The 22,557-nt window shown below is 43.2% G+C and overlaps 1 protein-coding gene and 1 long non-coding RNA gene across 4 annotated transcripts in view; one reads left to right on the top strand and one right to left on the bottom strand.

Annotated features, from left to right (window-relative positions):
• The window catches only part of LOC141381128 (uncharacterized), a 33,382-nt gene extending 14,920 nt beyond the window's left edge, over nucleotides 1–18,462 (top strand). The window contains exons 1-4 of one of the 3 annotated variants that reach the window (XR_015480222.1): nucleotides 3,311–4,530; nucleotides 8,697–9,126; nucleotides 10,406–11,743; nucleotides 17,892–18,462. Coding sequence is in view for 2 of the 3 variants with exons in the window: in XM_087243671.1 (XP_087099797.1) it covers nucleotides 8,893–9,126; nucleotides 10,406–11,533 (1,362 nt within the window). In the remaining variant the exon portion in view is untranslated. Of the gene's footprint in view, nucleotides 1–3,310; nucleotides 4,531–5,208; nucleotides 5,279–8,696; nucleotides 9,127–10,405; nucleotides 11,744–17,891 lie in introns of those variants that run through there. The other 2 variants (XM_087243670.1, XM_087243671.1) reach the window with 2 other exon arrangements.
• LOC147845503 (uncharacterized) overlaps nucleotides 1–22,557 on the bottom strand; it is a 61,339-nt gene that overhangs the window by 18,416 nt on the left and 20,366 nt on the right. The window lies entirely within an intron of this gene.

Below are 22,557 nucleotides of genomic sequence, written 5' to 3'. Positions count from 1 at the left end.
ATCCAGAGGACGAACGCACCGGAGGATGCGCTTCTGCATGAGCATTCTGAATGGCAGCTTGTGCAGCCAGCGGTTCAAAACATGCAGATCTAGGATTGGCCGTGACCCACCGCTCTTTTTCGGCACAATGAAGTACGGGCTGTAAAACCCGCACTCCATTTCGGCTGGAGGGACCGGCTCGATTGCATCCTTCACCAGGAGGAAAGCAATCTCCTCTCACAGGACAGGGGCGGACAGGGGGCTGACCCTGGTGAATACACGCCCGTGAACTTGGGGGGCCGTTTCGTGAACTGAATCGCATAGCCGAGTCTGATTGTGCATATGAGCCACCGCGAAGAGCTGGCCCGCGCTAACCAGGCAGGCAGAGCTCTCGCTAATGGACTCATCGCTACAATCGCTGACGTATCAGCAGTGGGGCAGCGCGGAGTGGGTGTGCTGATCCGGGAAGCGCGAGGGTCCCGCGGAAGAGCTGGAGGCAAGAGATTGGCTCTCATTCCGCACCCAAACTCCGGAGGGGAGGCTCGAGGGGTGGGTGAAAGGAGACCGTCCTCCCAGCGCTTGTGAGCCACTGGCAAAACGCACAGACCCTGCAAGCTCGAAAGCATAGCATTTCAGACTGGCAGATTTCGGGCTGTCACATCCAGGGAAGTGGAAAAGTGCTCTTTCATTGATGTTTTCATGGCAGTAAAAAGTGGCGTTGGAAATGGGGCCCCGCCCTCCAGTGGGGAAAGAGCAAGTTCCCTCTTCTCCAGATGACCTGTCCCAGGGACGCTTCGCGGTCCGTTACCGGACTTAGCGGCGCTCTGGGGAGGGGGGCTGCCTGCTTCTAAGGTGCTCGACGCGCTCGCTTCGCCAGAGGCGTGTGCGGGGGCAGTGTAGCTCTCGTAGGCGGGCGCCTTCTGCGAGGAGCAGGAGATATGGATGGTACGGCGGGCAGAGCGGGCTTACATCCCGCCGATAGGTGACATACCCATCGCCTCAGACTGCTCTCTCATCGCCTTGAATTCCTGGGTGAATTCACAGACAGTGTCGCCAAACAGGCCAGCTTGGGATAAAGGGGAGTCAAGAAAGCGGACTTTGTCGACTTCACGCATATCAGCTAAGTGTAGCCAGAGGTGGCGCTCTTGGACCACTAATGTGGACATCGTCCTCCCCAACGCACACACAGCGGACTTAGTGGTCCGAAGAGCTTAGTCGGATGCGATGCGAAGCTCACAAGCCTGGGTTGGACCCACCCTTGCGCAGCTCGCCCTGCGCTTGGTAGCGCTGGTAGGTGGTCATCGCGTGCAAGGCGGAAGCAGCCTGGCCCGCAGCCATGTAAGCTCTAGCTCCGAGGGAGGCAGATAACTTACAGGCTTTGGACGGGAGACGAGGCAGACCCCGCCAAGAAGAGGTGCCACACGGACAAAGATTTGCGCGCTCAACCTGAGGAATCGCCACATACCCCCTGGCCGCTCCACCGTCAAGTGTGGTGAGGGTGGAGGGACACGCAGCACGGGCAGAAAAAAGTGCCCTCCAAGATTGCGTGAGCCTACTGTGCACCTCCGGGAAGAAGTGGACGAGAGGCTTCGAAGGCTTCGCCCTCTGGTCCTCTACGTAGCACCCATCTAGTCGGTCTGGCCGCGGAGCTGGAGGATAAACCATCTCCAACCCACGGCTAAAGCAGCCCGGGAAAGCATGGCTAACATGTCCGTTTCAGGATCCGATTTGACAGCGCTCACCTGCCCGGAGGGGGCGAGCAGGTCTGGATCATCATCGGACAATGAAAGCCCACCCTTCGATGCAGTGGTGGACGTCTGGTCTCCAGTGTCATCGAGCGTAAGGGCTACCATCTGGTTAGACGGATCGCTTCCCCCGCCCGAAGCTTGGATGGAGCGCTTGAAGGAGCGGGAGGTCCCGCTGAAACCCTCAGATCTGCCCGAGTGCCCGCTGCAGAGCATCTTAATTGCGTAACAGTCATGGCATCGCAATGACGACATGGACTGCCAGCAATCACCGCATAAACATGTTGAACCCCCAAATATGCAACGCAGTGATCGTGCTCATCATCCGGAGACAGGAAATCACCGCATCCAGAAACGCATCCTGAAAAGGACGTGCTGCACGACTGTGTTGCTTTTTTAGAAAATAAGCAACTTATACGCACCGCTCTGGAGGACCGGATCCAAAGAATGCCAGGCAAGGGAGAATCCCAGCTCGACTGTCTGCCGCCGCGTGTACCCACTCTGGACCGGGAGAATTCTCGTTCGCTCGAACTGCTGTAGAAAGCAGGAGGAACCCTCATCGACTCAATCAGAAGGCTGTGTAGTCTCTGAAACCAAAAGGATAGCGTGTGCTTGCTCCACCTGTGCTTATATGCGGAGATAATTGGCAATAAGTTCCAGGTGCGCAAGCTTACGCTGCCAATTCATTGGCATTTCATTGGCCCGTTACATACTCTTTAAGACAATTGGCTTTCTAAAACAAAATCTTCCATTAGTGGATTTATAATTCAAATCCACTAATAGTATTGGAGTTCCCCATCCGAAGGGGAAATTGTATTAGCACTATATTGTTGACCTTTTAGCCTTAATTAATAGCTTGTTTTAGTCAAACTTGAATTTTCCCTCAATAAGTTCCTTTCACTTTAGAATAGAGGGTCAAATTGTAGTTTTAACATTGTATTAATGACATTTTAGCCTTAATTATGAGCTTGTTTTAGCTCAGAGGTGGGAAACTTGGTCCTGGAGGGCCGGTCTCCTGCACAGTTTAGCTCCAACTTTAATCAAACACACCTGCTTATAGATTTCTAGGGATCCTGAAGACACTGATTAGCTTGTTCAGTGCCATTATAAATGTGGCCATAACTTTTTCTTTAGGACATGAGGTTAAACTGTGTTTATTACAGTGTTTTAGCCACATATAATTGCAAAGCAGCTATATATTAAACATAATTAGGAGCTTGTTGTTCAGTTAACTTAGATGATGAATCAAAGAAATAATATATGGCTTATCAAATTGTATATAATGGTTAAAATGTCTTCATTTGCCTCTATCATATCACCCTGTAGCCCAAGACTGGTTACTCACTGAAGCTAAGCAGGGCTGAGCGTGGTCAGTACCTGGATTGGAGACCACTTTGGAAAATTAGGTTGCTATTGAAAGTGGTGTTGGTGAGGCCAGCACGGGGCGCTCAACCTGTGGTCTGTGTGAGACCTAATGCCCCAGAAAAAGTGAAGGGGACACTATACTGTCAGTGGGTGCCGTCTTTCGGATGAGATGTTAAACCAATGTCCTGACTCTCTGTGGTCATTAAAAATCCCATGGCATTTTCATGTAAAAGAGTAGGGGTGTAACCCAAGTGTAACCCCGGTGTCCTGGTCAAAGTCCTTCAATTGGCACTTACGGTCATGGCCTCCCAATTATCTCCATCCACCGAATGGGCTGTATCACTGTCTCTCCACTCCACCAATAGCTGGTGTGTGGTGAGCGCACTGGCACCATTGTCCTGTGGCAGCCGTCGCATCATCCAGGTGGATGCTGCACACTGGTGGTGGTGTGGAGAGACTCCCTCATGATTGTGAAGCGCTTTGGGTGTATGACCATACACAATACATGCCGTATATAAATACACATTACATTACATTATATTTAACCATGAATGATGTGTTTGCTCATGCTGATGCATAATTGTAAACAAGTTAATCATGATTTATAAGTTTAACTGAGCTTAACTAATGCTTAATTCGGGCCCCTTCAAAATGTTTAGTTAGTGCTGTCTAGTGCTTTTGCTTTTAACCAATGCTTTATTGTGCAAAAATTAACCATTAAACAATGCTTAACTAATGCATTATTTTGGACCCTTACAATGAAGTGCTACCAGATTGGACTAGAAAATTTAATTTAAGAATGTGAAGCGTTAAATTAATGTAATGTTTTGATTGAAAACAAAACAGGGGAATAGTAGAATATAAAAGGTAAAGCTTTTAAATAAGATTATCCAAAGAAATATGGACATTTTAATTTTATTAGAATATTAAAAATTATATTTTGTAATATTGTGGGTAAAAATAAAACAATGTGTACAAAATATATTGGTCATTGAAGAAACCATTTAAGAAATGTAAGGTGCTAATCAAGCATATTTACAATCTTTGGAATGCTAATAATCCTGCTAAACACACACAAGCTACCAAACAAAACTATACAAAAATCATTTATATGAAGTTTACAGGAGACAAAGCAGGAAGAATCTTGAATGCCAGTTTCTCGCTAATTAGTAGAAGTATAATTGTAGCTCACAGTTAAAGATCTGAATGTATCTGTGCACACATTACCTAATGTCCTGTGGGCTAAAAGTGCATAGTTAATTTACAGTAGGTGCTCTGTGTGTATAAAGGCTCTTTCATAAGAGATGCTTATGTAATATTTCAGCAAAGGTTGTTTCTGTGTAAACTTTTGGTTTGAGTCGGTGGCTGAAAGGATGTTAGCAAGTTCGTTCATGGCGATTACTTCAGATGTACTACCAGGCTGTTAGTCACTGACATCAAAGTAAGCCTAATTGATTTATTCTTGCCTTGTTCTAACATTAACTCTATACCAGATAATCCATGTGTTGTGTGAACATTTCCTGTATGCTATGTCCTGTAGGAAGCTAAAAATAATTCAAATTGCTTATTTAATGTGATTATTCATTCTTTCTGATTTTGTGGTGTTATGATTGTCGATGTTTTGAAGTCATTTTTATCTCTTGAGCCGCTATTATGAGAAGTGATTATTAAATAAATGCTGCTTACACGGTATGTGCTGAGGTGCTGAAAACTATTGTAATGAGTAATTGTTAGTTGTTAAATGATCATTTACGTTTATAGTGAAATACCTTATTTCTCGGATCTAGAAAACTGTTTATAGGGTAGCATACAATTATGAATGGTTGGCAAGAATCTGCATATTTTCGTAGATTCAATTGGATGCTGTATATATACTGTTTTACTTTGCAATTTTTCTGTCAAGAATTACAAAAAAACTGCTGTGTAGAGCTAATAAATAGTATATTTATCATATTTGTATTGTATTTTAAAATACTGCATTCTTTGTAAAGTATCAATAATTTAGTACTTTGATTTGTTGATTTGATAATCCTGAACTAAATTTCCAAATTAATTATAAAACAATGCTTAAGTTTGAGAAGAGTTTTTGACTGGTTAAGTTTTTTTTTTTTTTTTACAGATCACAGTCAATTGATTTTTATAGGTGGTGGCCATAAATCCATCCAGCCTCATGCAGATGTCCTACAGTTGTCAGTACTGTTTCTTACTTTTTAGTATGTATATTTACCCCCTTGGTCAACTACTTAGATCTCTTAACATTAATTTTCACTTATATGCTGATGATACACACACGCTTCTTTTTTCAGTTTGTGTCATCGATTTAGTGTTGCCAAATATTATTAAAGAAAAAAACAAACAAATTCCCAGAAAAAATGTACAAGTATTATATTTTGCAAATAGGGTATGAATGCCAAACTTATTTTTTCCACTTTTATTAAAGCTCAACTAACTTTATTAATGCTGTAATTATTTGTATTAAAACCCAGTCCAACAGCACACCTGTATAATAACTATGGGCCCTATCATACACCCGGCGCAAGGCGCGACGCAATTGTTGTTTGCTAGTTTCAGCTTGGCGCAAGAGTTGTTTTGATGTTTTGCGCTACGCTGTTTAAATAGCAAATGCATTTGCACTCACATGTGCACCCATAGGCGTTCTGGTCTAAAAAAGGAGGTGTGTTGAGGCGCATTGCTGGCGCGTTGCTATTTTGAGGAACTTAAATAGACGGTTCAATAGGATAGATCAAAACTGGTCTATTGTCCAGCTCAGAGCGCATTAGTTGTGCGCCTCGCTTACACATTGCTTAATACACACAGGATGTACAGCAATACACACATATCTTTACAAATGGAAAAGAATTAAAGGATTAAAATTTTACAAAACACAATATTTTCTAGTTACACAAATATAAAAACCATACTGTTATGCCTTCTTCATCTTGGGGGGCTTTTTCAGTTTATTCATACCGATTTGCTTTTGTATAATCTTATTATTAGTAATAGTATTATTTATTATATCCATATTTATATTTGTTTTATTAAAAGCAAGCTTAGAATTTCCCACCTGTCAGGTTTTGGACCATATAGGCAATAGCATGTGGATTTGGAAATAACTCACACTTCGTTATTATTGTTCATTTATTCGTTTGCTGGAAATTATAACTGAATTTAAAAATAGTTTTTAAACAAATCTTTGCGCTTAATAAATAAAATTAATTATGTATAGGCTAATGAGTGTCTGTGCGTACAACATGTTTCCCTATCCACGAGAGTGAAAGTGAAAGTAAAGAATGAGGAGGCTTGTCTCTCATTCTCGCACTGTAGATGCTCTGTTTAACTGTTTTCTTGCTAGTGAAACGCTCAGTTTTTCCACTTACAAAGTCTGTCATGTAAATAGCAAATGTGCTTATGGCATGACACAACTGACTATTAAAGGTAATGGAAGATGAGACTCTGATTGGTTTATTCCCAAAATACACCTATAACTCATTAAGAGAATAAGCTCAACCATGTTAGACAATGTGCCACGGCGCAAGGCAGATTTTTACGTCTCTGAAATAGCAAAAGTGGATTCTGACACACCCTTAATGCTTTTGCACCCAGCCCTTTGGACTTTGCTGCATGGATTGTCAGAATAGAGCCCTATATCTTGCAACAATGGAGGAGTGGAGGCAGCTGCATGATTCACTGAAACAGCTGTTCAAATAGTTATTTCTTTAGATTACGCTTTAAAGGGATAGTTCATGCTAAAACTTAAAATGTACAATTTTTTATCTCCCTCAGGTGGTTTAAAACCTTAAAGAGTTTTTTTTTTTATAGGAAGGAAAAAAAGTGTTAGACTGTTAACGGCAGTCAGAAGAGAAAACAAAGTTAAATCTAATGCCTGTGCCCATACACTCTGCATTACAAACACCCTGCACAAGCGATAATTCCTTTTTTGTAATTTGATGTAGGCGACATAGTGACGTAGTAGGTAGTTCTGTCGCCCCACAGCAAGAAGGTCGCTGGTTCGAGCCTCAGCTGGGTCAGTTGGCGTTTCTCTGTGGAGTTTGCATGTTATCCCCGCATTCGCGTGGGTTTCCTCCGGGTGCTCCGGTTTCCCCACAGTCCAAAGACATGCGGTACAGGTGAATTGTGTAGGCTAAATTGTCTATAGTGCAGGGGCGGACTGGGACTAAAAATCAGCCCTGGCACTGTAGCCACACCAGCCCACATTACCACACTGACACAGCCCCATCCATTGACACGCACATTCACTACTTATGTTGGTGTACAGATGGTGAAATAATATAAGCAGTACCGTCTGTAATATTTTAATATTTAATGTAATATATAATATTTAATCTGTAATATATTATATTATTTAAACATGTATATGACTGGAACAAAAACAACCTCTGATTGGGTCGGCCCATCTCGAAACAAGCTGGCCATTGCCGATTGGGCCAATACTTAACATTTATATTATTATTACTTTTATCATCATCATCATCCTCATCATCATCATCATTATCATCATCATATTTACATCTTGCAAGACATTAAAGCTGCCTGCATGTAAAAACAATGCATTTAAAAAAATAAATAAAAAAATAGCTGACCGGCCCACATTTAAAAAATGGTCCGTCCCTTCTGGCATTTCTGGCCTGCTATAGTGTATGAGTGTGAATGAGTGTGTGTGTGGATGTTTGCCAGAGATGGGTTGTGGCTGGAAGGGCATTTGCTGCGTAAAAACGTGCTGAATAAGTTGGCGGTTCATTCATTTTTTTTTTTTTTTTTTTTTATTATACTCAACATAAAAATGTTAGTGCATATTATAAAATCATAGCATGTTATAATGACCTAAATATCATCCAAAGCAAATATGTGTAAATTATTTTAATTTCTTATGTTTTATACAACTAAAAGACCCTGGTGTCAAGTTGACTCCAAAGAACACAGATGTGACAAAATGTGTACAGGGCATTGAAAAAATACTATCAAGTTAAATTATTAAATTAGGAAAATTCATTCAATTTAAACCAAAAAAAATAAAAAAAGTCAATTATATATGTAGATACGTTTAACATTGGATGGGGTCAAATTGACCCCAATGATAAAAGGAGGGTTACAAGACAAGATTTCTAGTCATTATTTATGGATCTATGGAATTTTAAAATTGTCTTTACAATGATGAACATCTGCAGTAAATTAGTTGACAAAATATAAATTTAATACTATGTGTTATCAGTGCTGAGGTGCTAGTTTTAGGTAGGCAGTTGCCCCCATAGCACACTGGTTGATCCTTCCCTGTGTTAATAGAGGGATATCACTCATATGCTTTATAGCCAGTTACAAAACAGCATTTTCACTAGTCTTAAAAGGTTCGTATCATTTTAACCCCAGACTGCTTGTAAATAAATTCAGTTACCAAAAGGTGAATTGGGCCATTTAAATCCCCAAAGTAAGACTGAATACCCCCCTGTTTAAATGTTAGCTTGTGAAATTAGTACTTAAGGCCAAGTTTTAATATAGTGACTTGTTTATGCAGCTGGCCATTTTTTTTTATTTGTAGGTGTGTATGTATATAGTTTATTCATTATGTTTATTGTACTTCTTGTTTTTCAGACTAACTGCATTTTTGACTTCATTTTTGGCCCCATCTTTATCTGCCAGTTGCAAATCTGATCACCCGTCTCCTCTTTATTGGTGCTCTTACCGGCACACAGGGTGGATTACTCTTCCATTATCCAATGAAAAACTTGGTGGTCTAAGGTCTCCAGCAGCATGGATATTTCACACAGCGGATGAGTTTGAAGCTGAAATGATGCCATCTGTGTTCCTCCTCTACGTGTTGTGGGCGTTGTGTCCTCTCTCTGTGGGACTATACTTCACCTGTCCTTCATCTCTGAATCTGAATCCTCAGCAGGGATCTGAGAAACTTTGTGCAACATTGCAGCTGCAGCGCAAGTTTCCTTGTCTCAGTTTAAGTTTGTCAGTGAGTGACAATGAGCAACTCAGTCCTGAAACATGGCATTTGGAGAGTCTGTCGGTGAAGGTAAGATTTTAAGAGATAGAACAACTACTCCAACTTGGTACACCAACAGGAATAGTTTTTTTCAACTTAATTTATTATGAAAAAAGGTAAAATATTAAGTTTAAAAAACTTGGTTGCAGCTGGAAGGGCATCTGCTGTGTAAAAACGTGCTGGATAAGTTGGCAGTTCATTCCACTGTGGCAACCCAGGATTAATAAAGGGACAAAGCTGACAAGAAAATTAATGAATGAATGTTCTTGTGCTGCAACATATAACAAAAATGCATGTAACATTAACATCGGATTACCCATATTTAACAGTGGGCTAAATCTAACTGAAATGACATATTTGTTGAAATATTTTTTTTAAATGACAGCAGTTAATATTACCATGCTGTTGTCATTAACATTAAACAAACATCAAAAGACTAAATAAAAATCTTTAAGATTGTAGCCTGTTTTTTCTGTAAATGGTAGATTATTAGGCTATATACAGTATTTTATGCTGGTATATGATATTTAAGTGATGAAATAGGGGATTTTTTTTAAACCCAATCAAACCTAAAGCGGTGACCACAAAACTGTAACTGTACAAACTGAACTGACAATTTTGTGAACTGTCCCACCCCTTAATCATACAATTTTTCTGTATAATAAAGTAGCATTGCAACCTTCCCTACCTGGGAATGATACACAATAATCTAGAAGACCCAATCAGAGAGTGATTGTGGATAGCCATGCCTCCATTTTATAACCCTCCATTTTGGTTCATCTACACTTAAACACACGCCCAGACTTTTTCAGGATTTTGATTGGCAAACATGGCTTTGTTTATATCATAGTGTTATATCACCACCTGTTGGTTTTCTATGCACTTGACAGTCCATAATGTTATTTTCATGTAGAAATAAAAAAAAAATAATAATAATAAATCTAAAAATTTGCATGTACAAAAACACTCTGACTAAAATGGTCATGTACCTGTATCCTCATCCTCTGCAGTTTTAAATCACATCATCATTTAAGCAATTTACCTGGTTACTAGCTCTAAATGGCTCCTGTTTCAACTTTTTTTGAAATGTATTAGAATTAGAAGAACCAAAAATAAATAAATAAATAAATAAATAAATAAATAAAAAAAACAGAAATCACGAGAAACACATTAAATAATGTTTGTTTTGTTGTCTGCAGTGAAATACAAGTAAAAGTAAATTTATAAATCACTACTTAATTTTTTATTTGCATTTTCCATTCTGTCCCAACTTTTCTGATTTGGGGTTGTACTACTTTTGTCTTTTCAGGTGGAAAAAAACTGCAGTTTTATGGTGATTCAACAAAATAAACAGATTCAACATTTTCCAGGAGGATCCTATTCAAGCATTACTATAAACTTCATCAGTACACATGCAGAATTTTTGTGTATTTGCACAAAACTTCACATCAGATCCAAACGTGCCCCAACACATAATGATTTTCTCCAGAGACATGTATTGAAGACCACTGATAATCCAGATAACAACTTTTGGGAAAGAGTATGGAGTGATTCAAAAAATGTTAGAAAACATTTACCACACAGGCAATCCTTCATGGCATTAGAGGAGTTTAACAAAATCAAGTTCACAAAAAAATTTCCAATTGAAGTGGAAAGTAATAAAACATTATATAGAAGCGACTGTAAAATTGATATTTATTATGTCAATAACGAAAATGGCTTACAAATTACTCAAAGATATGATTATGTTGTGGCTAAACTTGATAATAATAACAAGCCAGTTCACTTTGAAAATGCTGAAGATATTTCTGAACACTTGGAAAAAATGGAAAAAAATAAAATTCTTGAAGTACAAAAAGTTAACATAAATGGGAAAACAGTGTTGAAGGTGAAAAGAAAACCAGAGAGTCTGATCAAAAAAGGCACAGATAAGACAGAGCTTGAAAAGGATGCTGAGGCTGAAGAAAATAAAAAAGCTGAAAAAGGTGGTGCTGATGCTGAAGAAGATAATAAAGGTGGTGCTGATGCTGAAGAAGATAATAAAGGTGGTGCTGATGCTGAAGAAGATAATAAAGGTGGTGCTGATGCTGAAGAAGATAATAAAGGTGGTGCTGATGCTGAAGAAGATAATAAAGGTGGTGCTGATGCTGAAGAAGATAATAAAGGTGGTGCTGATACTGAAGAGACTAGAAATTCTGAAAAAGGTGGTGTTAAGGGTGAAGAAGCTGAAAAAGGTGGTGCTGATACTGAGAAACTTAGAATTCTGAAAAAGGTGGTGCTGAGGGAGAAGCTGAAAAATGTGGTACTGAGGCTGAAAGAGATGGATTTGACACTGACGTTGAAAATATCTCCTTTTAAACTGCAGTTCAACAAGATGCATTTAACACTCCACTTGAAAATGGGGTTTTTGCAACTAGAGTTGGAGATGCTGCATTGAACTTGCGTTTAAAGAAACCAGAAAAAGAAACCGACACTGGTTCATCCAAGCCCCTGCCACTTTTGTCTAAAGTGCCAAAATTTAAGTGCTAACCATCCACACGTATATCTCACCACCAACTGAAAAGAGTTTGACATGTTTTGGGAGCAGAGTGTAAAGAAGATCATCACAGACACTCCTCCAATTAAAGATATTGACATGAGGAGAGATGTAAGAGAGTTCCCCTTCAGGGGGAACTCCAGCACTATAAGTGGATTTGATTGTAAAATCCACGCATTGGGAGGTACGGTTCAGAAGCTACTCGTCTGAAAGAGTATTGAACGGGCCAATTAAGAATGAATTGGCAGCGCAAGCCTGCGCAGGTGAGCGGCATAAGCAATCAACTGAGTATATAAGCTCACCTGGCGCCAGCAGACGCTATCCTTTTCGCTTCAGAGACTTTTCTGATCGAGCTTCATGAGGGTTCCTCCTGCTGTCTACAGCCACTTCGAGCGAACGAGTGTCTCCCGGTCCAGAGCGAGTCCACGCAGCGGCAGATGGTCGAGCTGTGTTTCTCCCTTGCCTAGCATCCCTTTGGGTCCGGTCCTCCAGAGCGTTGCGTATTGTTGCAAAGCATCCTAAAAGAGCAACACAGTCGTGCAGCACGTCCTTTTCAGGACGGCGCTCCGACTGTGCGTTTCTGGTTGCGGGGGTTTCCTGGCTCCGGATGATGGGCACGATCACTGCATTACATGTTTGGGGGTCCAGCATGTTAATGTGGTGCTCGGGGGCGGTTCATGTCGTCACTACGATGCCATGACCGTCGCGCAGTTGAGATCGCGGCAAACTCTTGTGAGAGAGCGAGCCACCCCAGTCGCCTCCTGTTCTGCAGCGGGCGCTCGTGCAGATCTGAGGGTTCCAGCGAGAGATAATCCGCCGCCTAAGGGCTCGCGGACCTCTCGCTCCTCCAAGCGCTCCATCCAAGCTTCGGGCGCTGGGAGTGATCCGTCTAATCAGATGGTAGCTCTCACACTCGCTGTCACCGGAGATCAGATGTCCTCCGTGGCATCGGAGGGTGGGCTTTCATTGTCCGACGATGATCCAGACCCGCTCACCCCCTTCGGGCAGGTGAGCGCTGTCAAAACGAATACTGAAACGGACGTGTTAGCCGTGCTTTCCCGGGCTGCTTCGGCCGTGGGTTGGAGATGGTTTATCCCCCAGCTCCGCGGCCGGACCGACTAGAGGGGCGTTCCCTTCTTCCCGGCGACGCACAGTAGGCTCACGCGGTCTTAAAGAGCACCTTTTTTCTGCTCGTGCTGCGTGTCCCTCCACCCTCACCACTCTTGGTGGTGGAGCAGCCAGGGGGTATGTGGCGATTCCTCAGGTTGAGTGTGCGATGGCGGTTAATCCGCGCAGCGCCTCTTCTTGGCGGGGTCTGCTTCGTCTCCCATCCAAAGCCTGTGAGTTTTCGGCTCCCTCGGAGCTAGAGCTTACAAAGCTACGGACCAGGCTGCATCCGCCTTGTATGCGATAGCCACCGTCCAGCGCTACCAAGCGCAGGCGATGGCCGAGCTGCACGAGGGTGGGTCCAACCCAGTCTTATGAGCTTCGCACCGCAGCCGACTAAGCTCTTCGGACTACTAAGTCTGCTGCGTGTGCTCTGGGGAGGACGATGTCCACACTAGTGGTCCAGAAGCCCCACCTCTAACAAAACTTGGTTGATATGCGCGAAGTTGACAAAGTCCGCTTTCTTGACTCGCCCATATCCCAAGCTAGTCGGCGACACAGTCTGCGAATTCACCCAGGAATTCGAGGCAGTGAGAGAGCAGTTCGATGGGTGATGTCTAATCTGCGGCCCCGTAAGCCCGCTCCGCCCACCGTGCCATCCATACCTGCTCCTCGCCGAAGGCGCCCGCCTACGAGAGCTGCACCGCCCCCGCACTCGCCTCTGGCGAAGCGAGCACGTCGAGCACCTCGGAAGCAGGCCACTCCCCCTGCCCAGAACGCCGCTAAGTCTGGCAAACGGACCGCGAAGCGTCCCTGGGACAGGTCATCTGGAGAGGAGGGAACTTGCTCTTTCCCCGCTGGAGGGCGGGGCGCCATTTCCAACGGCACTTTTTACTGCCATGAAATGAAAGGGCACTTTTCCACTTCTCCGGAGGTGACAGCCCGAAATCTGCCAGCTTGAGCTCAGCTCTCTAGCTCGTAGGTTCGGTGCACTCCGCCAGTGGCTCACAGGCACTGCAGGCCCTGCCAGCCTGGGACGCGCCGCTTCTCAGCTCGCAAGGTCTGCATGCTTCGCCAGCGGCTCACGGGCGCTGGGGGGATGGTCTCCCTTCTCCCAGCCCCCAAGCCCCCCCTCTGGAGTCAGGGTGCGGAGCCAGAGCGAATCGCTCTCCTCCAGCTCTTCTGTGGGACCCTCGCGCTCCCCGGATCAGCACACCCGCTCCTCGCTGCCCCTCCGTGGGTACGTCAACGATTGCTGCGATGACGTCATTAGCAAGGGCTCTGCCTGCCTGGTTAGCGCGGGCCAGCCCCTCGCGGTGGCTCATACGCACGATCAGACTTGGCTACGAACTACAGTTCTCCAAACGGCCTCCCAGGTTTACGGGCGTGTATTTCACCAGGGTCAATCCCCTGTCCGCCCCTGTCTTGCGAGAGGAGATTGCTGCCCTCCTGGCGAAGGGTACAATCGAGCCGGTACCTCCAGCCGAGATGGAGAGCGGGTTTTACAGCCCATACTTCATCGTACCCAAAAAGAGCGGTGGGTCACGGCCAATCCTAGATCTGCGCGTTTTGAATCGCTGCCTTCACAAGCTGTCGTTCAGAATGCTTACGCAGAGGCGCATCCTCCGATGCGTTCGTCCTCAGGATTGGTTTGCAGCCATAGACCTGAAGGACGCGTATTTTCATGTCTCCATTCTTCCACGCCACCGTCAGTTTCTGCGGTTTGCGTTCGAAGGTCGAGCATGGCAGTACAAGGTCCTCCCCTTCGGGCTCTCTCTGTCTCCGCGGGTCTTCACCAAACTAGCGCCTCTGCGGCTTGCGGGCATCCGCGTACTCAATTTTAGCTGATTTTAGCCCACTCTCCGGAGCAATTGACTGCGCACAGAGACGAGGTGCTCCGGCATCTCCGCCTATTGGCCTGTGGGTAGGTGCCCAGCTGCATTGGCACATCAATCGCCTAGAGCTGTTGGCAGTGTTCCTTGCTCTCCGCCGTTTTTCTCCGGCACTGGGGCAGCAACACGTGCTGGTCAGGACGGACAGTACGGCGGCGGCGGCGTATATCAACCGCATGGGGGGTATGCGCTCTCGCCGCATGTCTCAGCTTGCCCGCCGTCTGCTCCTCTGGAGTCACCCGCGGCTGAAGTCGCTGCGCGCCATTCACATCCCAGGAATGCTCAACCATGCAGCCGATGTGCTCTCATGGCAGCAGATTCACTCTGGAGAATGGAGACTCCACCCCGAGTCTGTCCAGCTGATATGGGCGCGATTCGGGGAGACCCAGATCGATCTGTTTGCTTCCCCCGAGAACGCTCATTGCCAGTTGTTTTATTCCCTGACCGAGGGCTCTCTCGGCACGGATGCACTGGCCCACAGCTGGCCTCGGGGCGTACGCAAGTATGCGTTTCCCCCAGTGAGCCTGATCGTGCAGTTAATGTGCAAGGTCAGGGAGGATGAGGAGCAGGTTTTGTTAGTTGCGCCCCTCTGGCCCAACCGAACCTGGGTATCAGAGCTCTCCCACATCGCGACGGCCCTCCCTTGGCAGATCCCTTTGAGAGGACCTACTTTCTCAGGGACAAGGCACCGTCTGGCACCCTCGTCCCGATCTCTGGAACCTCCACGTGTGGTCCATAGACGCGAGGAAGACTTAGGTAACCTGCCGCCCGCGGTGGTTGATACCATCACTCAGGCTAGAGCCCCCTCCACGAGGCGCGCCTACGCCCTGAAGTGGAGTCTATTCACTGAGTGGTGTGTCTCTCGCAGAGAAGACCCCCGATCTTGCCAGATCAGTGTTGTGCTCTTTCCTTCAAGAGAAGCTGGACAGCAGGCTGTCGCCCTCCACTCTCAAGGTTTACGTTGCTGCCATCTTCGCTCACCATGACGCGGTAGCTGGCTGCACCGTGGGAAAGCATAACCTCATCATCCGGTTCCTCAGAGGCGCTAGGCGAATTAATCCAACTCGCCCCCCTCTCACGCCCTCTTGGGATCTCGCCCTCGTTCTCACGAGCCTGCGATTTGATTCCTTCAAGCCACTCGATACAGTATCTTTAAGATTTCTGTCCCTGAAGACAGCTCTGCTGGTCGCGTTGGCCTCCATTAAGAGGGTCGGGGACCTGGAGGCATTTTCGGTCAGTGACTCGTGCCTGGAATTCGGGCCGGGATTTTCTCACGTTATTCTGAGACCCCGCCCGGGTTATGTGCCCAAAGTTCCTACCACTCCTTTTAGAGATCAGGTAGTAACCCTGCAAGCGCTGCCCCCGGAGGAGGCAGACCCAGCCCTGTCCTTACTTTGTCCAGTTCGCGCTCTGCGCATTTATGTGGACCGTACTCAGAACTTTAGATCTTCTGAGCAGCTCTTTGTCTGTTATGGCGGATGGCAGCAGGGAAGTGCCGTGTCTAAACAACGTTTATCCCACTGGATTGTGGAGGCCATTTCATGTGCTTATTTGAGCAGAGGCCAGCCGCGCCCCCCAGGGGTGCATGCGCACTCCACTCGGAGCGTTGCATCCTCTTGGGCGTGTGCGCGTGGCGCTTCTTTAACAGACATTTGTAGAGCTGCGGGCTGGGCGACACCCAACACATTTGCAAGATTTTATAATCTGCGAGTGGAGCCGGTTTCCTCAAGGGTGTTAGGTACCTTTGGTGATTGAGGAAACAACTCGGTAGGTGTTGTACACGCTTGCGGTGCCTTTTTTTTCCCTAACACGGAGAGATGTGCACCCTCCTGTCTGTCAGTAAAGTTCCCCATTTGGTGAGCCCTACAGATTCCTCCGAGGCCCCCAGCACTGACTCAGCGGAGGAGTCACTTGCTGGCCCATTACGTAGTAGGTCTGCCCGCTGGTCAGCCCGCGTTTTGGGTATAGGTGCCTGCTATGGCCGATCCCCGCTGGTGATCCCCATATGCTTTTTCCGCCACGGTTAAGTTCCCCCCCCTGGGCGGACCCGTGCTTTCACTATCTGCTAACCACCTTCTTATGCGCACTCCCCCTTCTCAGGGTTAGTCCATATGTAATTCCATTTGTTTCCCCCTATTGGGTGCGGATGGTCTCCGCAGCGGCCTCCCTACTGGGATGGCACGCTTCCCAACGGACTGTCGTGTATTCCTAGAATTATCTAGACGCTAGCGACTCCCAAAAAAGATACCTATTCCATAAAACTTCTTTTGAAGTAGGATAAGTTAGGGCCAAGGGCACGTTGGAGGACCACGTCTCTCGTGATCTGGGTGCGTCACGCTTGCCTGACCGCTCTCTCATGGTGGGTGTTGGTAAGGTGCAGTCATTATGGCGCTTTCAATGGGCTCCCATACGTGGATTTTACAATCAAATCCACTTATAATTGGATACAATTTAATCAAATACATTGGATACATTTAATCAAAAACTGGATGTCAAGCTCAGGCCAGAAGAGCTTCTGATTGATCACTTCTGTCAGTGTTGTTGGGTTCAGTGTCCATTGTGTACCGCCATCTGCACAAACACCATAGAAAACAAAAAAAAGTACTAAATGTTTTCATATTTCACATTTGTGGTTTCCCTTTAAAGACTATAAAACCGCAGAAGGACTTTATGCAAAGTGCAGCATTACTTCTGACCTCTCTGAACTGCTCTACTGGAAGTGGTTTATGTGCAGATTCCAGAAAGATCTGGAGGAATCATGAAAAACAAGACGCTATTGAAAGTTTAGATAAATGCTTTTAATAATAAGCACATACATAAGAACAGATGCGGCACAAACACAATTTTAAAACTCACTTTATAACCACGTCTCTCGTGATCTGGGTGCGTCACGCTTGCCTGACCGCTCTCTCATGGTGGGTGTTGGTAAGGTGCAGTCATTATGGCGCTTTCAATGGGCTCCCATACGTGGATTTTACAATCAAATCCACTTATAGTGCTGGAGTTCCCCCCGAAGGGGAACGTTCGAGGTTACTAAAGTAACCCTTCGTTCCCCGAGGAGGGGAACGGAAGCACTATACTCCGTCGCCATAATGACTGTCCCTTAGCTGTTAAAAGTCTCTTCAGCTTAAAAAGGATAGCGTCTGCTGGCGCCAGGTGAGCTTATATACTCAGTTGATTGCTTATGCCGCTCACCTGCGCAGGCTTGCGCTGCCAATTCATTCTTAATTGGCCCGTTCAATACTCTTTCAGACGAGTAGCTTCTGAACCGAACCTCCCAATGCGTGGATTTTACAATCAAATCCACTTATAGTGCTTCCGTTCCCCTCCTCGGGGAACGAAGGGTTACTTTAGTAACCTCGAACGATCCTCATTGACATCTATAGAGGACAGCTCTCTTTAGACCACTGCTGCAGTGAGAACAACAATATTTTCACTCAGCAGAATTTTCCAGATTATGTAAAGATGAAACAATCAAGTGGAACTACAGTACCTATCAAAGATTTTGACAAATACATGAACTACTTTTATAAACTCTGAGACAACTTCAAGAGTTTAACCAAAGGTGAAGTTAACCAAAATATCACTAATAAGTTCAGCATCAGGAACAAAATAAAGGAGAACCTTGAATTCCTGCAGCAGAACCCCATGAAAGTGGCACATGAACCTACTGCACATGTTCAGGTCAACAGAGGAGATGCTGGTTGATGGTTGACACATTTTCACACAGCAGCTTTCAGATGTGCTGATTTTCTCTGTAAAAGACCTCAGTGGAGTCAAACATGATGATGTTGATGACCTTCTAGAAGATGTGATAAGACAAGAACTACCAAAAAAAAAAAAAAAAACTTTAGAGATCTGCAACACGGATACATTTAATCAAAAACTGGATGTCAAGCTCAGGCCAGAAGAGCTTCTGATTGATCACTTCTGTCAGTGTTGTTGGGTTCAGTGTCCATTGTGTACCGCCATCTGCACAAACACCATAGAAAACAAAAAAAAGTACTAAATGTTTTCATATTTCACATTTGTGGTTTCCCTTTAAAGACTATAAAACCGCAGAAGGACTTTATGCAAAGTGCAGCATTACTTCTGACCTCTCTGAACTGCTCTACTGGAAGTGGTTTATGTGCAGATTCCAGAAAGATCTGGAGGAATCATGAAAAACAAGACGCTATTGAAAGTTTAGATAAATGCTTTTAATAATAAGCACATACATAAGAACAGATGCGGCACAAACACAATTTTAAAACTCACTTTATAACAGAATAGTCTAAAATATAAACATACGTTTAGTTTAAAAAAAAAACAAAAAAATTTGGAGTGGATGCATTTATTATATCCTATATGGTTGATACCATAGCACACTGCCATTTAAATGTATAATGTATGTGCATAAGCATCTTTAAGCTTTAGTTGTTACCCTAATACGCGATAGACATATCTCTATACAATAAAAATGTGAAACAATAGACTGTTGATGCAATTAACAATGTAATTCAGTGGAAAAAGTTCAAATGTTGTTTAAATGTTCTTTTCTGATTATTATGTTGTTGCTTTTAGAGGATTCCCACCCTGATCTCAAGAGAAAACTTAAGTATTTTACATTTTGTCAGTTTAGTGGCTAATTTGTATGAGTTCAGTCATACGAAAATGTATGACTTTATAAAGGAGGCGTGGCACCCAACCCCACCCCTAAACCCAATCATCATTTGGTGATGAGCCAATCGTACTAAATTGTACGAATTAGATCATACGAGTTGACCGCTAAATCAAAAACTTATGAATTACCGTAAGACAGCGTTGGGGTTTCACGTTATAGTTAGTGTGGCAGTTGAACTTGTATGTGTTTATGCATCTTGTATTGACTTGTTAAGTACTAATGAAATAAAAGCATGTGAAAACAGCAGTATTTGTTTAATCCTTTGAGTTCTGGTAAAGGAGAAACAAGTAAACCTGACCTGCCTGTGCACACACTACATAGGAAACAGCAAATTTATGTTATATACAGTATGAAACGCAGAGATGGTAAGTAACAAAGTACAAATACTTTTTACTGTACTTAAGTAGATTTTAGAACTTTTACTCCTTACATTTCTAGACAAATATTTGTACTTTGTACTCCTTACATTTTTAAATCGGGCTCATTGCTTTCGTTTTAATGTGTTTTATGGCACGATCTATATTATTTCTTGCCATTGCACAACTTAAAAGCCTTTTTAATTTAATCAACCTGTTTTTGTTTGTGCGCCTGTGCGCTGCAGAGCGCGGCTTTTTTAACCTCTGATCACGCACCGCAGGTTTCTTCATTCAGCTTGTTTCCAACAAGTTTATATTTCCTACTGCATCTTATACTGTTTTATAGTTTTAACATATAAATACACTGTAGTCTTCGTTTAAATTTGTAAGATTGTTATTAGATGAAGATTTTAGAACATTAAAGTATTTATACTGGGCGATTTATGAATAAATATATATATATATATAATGCAAAGAATCAGGAATTTATCAAGTGAAAAAATATGTTAAATAAATCATTTTAAATAAAGCATAGAATAAAATTTACACAATACTTTGAAAACAAACAAACAAACAAAATAAAAACAGTGAAATCATATGAGCTGCAAGAGTGTTGCTGTTTGAAGAAAAAGAAGCAGCTGCAGCTTTAATGCAAAAAAATTATTTGAAAGTTTTTTTAAATCAATGAAAAATTGAAATAGGTTTTGGACAAAATTAAGTGTTAAATTTCGTACATTTATTAGGCTATTCATAAAAATATAGGCTTATGTTTGTGCAGTGAACTATATACAGTATAAAAGTATCGGCACAGTACTGAATAAAAATAACATGCTTTATGATCTTTTGCCATCTCTGGATCCTGCACAAAAATCTAATTTAGGTGTTTAGGTGTCCTCGTTCCCCACAAGTTGTAATAAAATGCTTTCTATTCAAGTGCTTGAACAAGTTGCTAGTTGAGTTAAAATTTGTTGCAAGTTCTTTAGAGACTGGACATAGACTGAATTTCAGAACAATATTTTTGTTTTTACACTTGATGGAAATAAAGTAATGTGTGTATCAGCAACCATTTCAGCTCGCGTTCTCCAGGATTGTAAAAGCACATGCTAATTAACTGATGGTGCAGTGGAAAACATTATTTAAAAGCATTTTTTTCTTCTAAAAACTATATTTGTAACATAAGTAATGCAATTACACGGACTTTAGAAACCAAAATCAAATTACACAATTTTTTATGTAATTTGTTACATTACTGCGTCCCTCAAAAATGTAATTAGAATACAGTAACACATTACAGAAGAACACTTTACACCCAACTTTGGTGCAAGCCAACAAATATCAGAGATTCAGCATGCAGGCCACATATAATATTTTTTTTATGAAACATACAGGATACAAATCAGGATGAAATCTGAAAGGCACTCTATGTCTCATTATTAAGACCCAATCCCAATTATATTTTTGTACCCCTATACCCCTTCCCCTTCCCCTTTGGCTCTTAAATACGAGTGTGAGGGGAAGGGCTTAAAGATTTACCCCTAAGAATTTGGACAGCAGCACCTGCACACCTCATCATATGTCATCGCAATCTTTTGCTTCATATGAGATCAGATGATCGCAACTGCTGTAATTATTCCAGTTGTGTTATTTTTTGGTATTTATCTTCAGGAAATCACTAAGGCATATATTAAGATATCATGACGATATAATGTGGCAATAAGATCGTAAATATACTGTGTATTTACACAGTGGCCATATTCAACTATGTAAACACAAAAAAACATTAACATTATTGCAGACACTATAAAAAGCTCATTCCCACTAGACTTTTCTGACAGGGTATTCCAGTATCATAAAGTGACGGACTGTTGTGGGACTGCTATAAAAGAGTTATTATTAGGGATTATAAATTGCGAAATTTAGCGTTTTTATTTTAGCTTTTTTTTTAAAGCATGACGGTTAAACAAAATATGAATATGGTTATGAATATATTAAAACTTGTTTGTTTGTTGTAAAAATTCGTAATAATGACAAAAACTTTTAATTTGTGGATCTCCTTATATCCGGGTGCAGCTATGCTGCGGTTGTAGCTGGTGTTTTGTGGGAAATTTTCTTACCCCTTGGATTTGAGTGTGGTCCTGAAAAATCTTCGTTCAAAAGGGTATTTACTCCTTATCCTTAGCCCTACGCCATTTAAGCTAAAGAGTATTGGGACACACCTACCCCTTCACGGGAATGCGCAAAATGAGGGGTAGGGGTAAGAGGAAGGGCTAAAGGGTAAAATTGGGATTTGGCCAAAAGCATAATTATAGCTCACAGTTAAATCTGCTTGCATATTCCTAACTGATCAAACACAGTATTAATCACGGTAAAATGACAATATGAAAACAGCAGTATTGACACATCTTATCTGGTGTCCATGACTCGTAGAAACAAAACCAGAAGTGTATGGTAATTTATTGATCAGATGGTCTTTATATTGGTGCTTGGCGCAGAGATTTCACACAGCGGATGAGTTTGCAGCTGAAATGATGCCATCTGTGTTCCTCCTCTACGTGTTGTGGGCGTTGTGTCCTCTCTCTGTGGGACTGCCCCTCACCTGTCCTTCATCTCTGAATCTCAATCCTCAGCAGGGATCTGGAAAACTGTGCGCAACATTGCAGCTGCAGCCCAAGTTTCCCTGTCCCAATATAAGCCTGTCCAAAAGTGGGAGACAGATTATTTAAAGTAATTCCCAAGGGATCACGTGATGTTTTAAAATTGACAAAACATGTTTGAAAGAGCTCTTTGCCATATAGCTGAATCTTTTACAAAACAGTTATCCTAATTGCTTAAAGAGTGCACAGAGTTAAGGAGAAAGTGATCAGGATATCCCTTGATGCCTTCAGATTTGAATAGTAAACAAGCTAG

This window comes from Danio rerio, chromosome 3 (genome assembly GCF_052040795.2).
Source record: "Danio rerio strain M-AB ecotype USA chromosome 3, GRCz13ab, whole genome shotgun sequence".
Lineage (NCBI taxonomy): Eukaryota > Metazoa > Chordata > Actinopteri > Cypriniformes > Danionidae > Danio > Danio rerio.
Note: the sequence above shows the minus strand (reverse complement) of the source record. Positions and strands in the feature narration are given on the sequence as shown.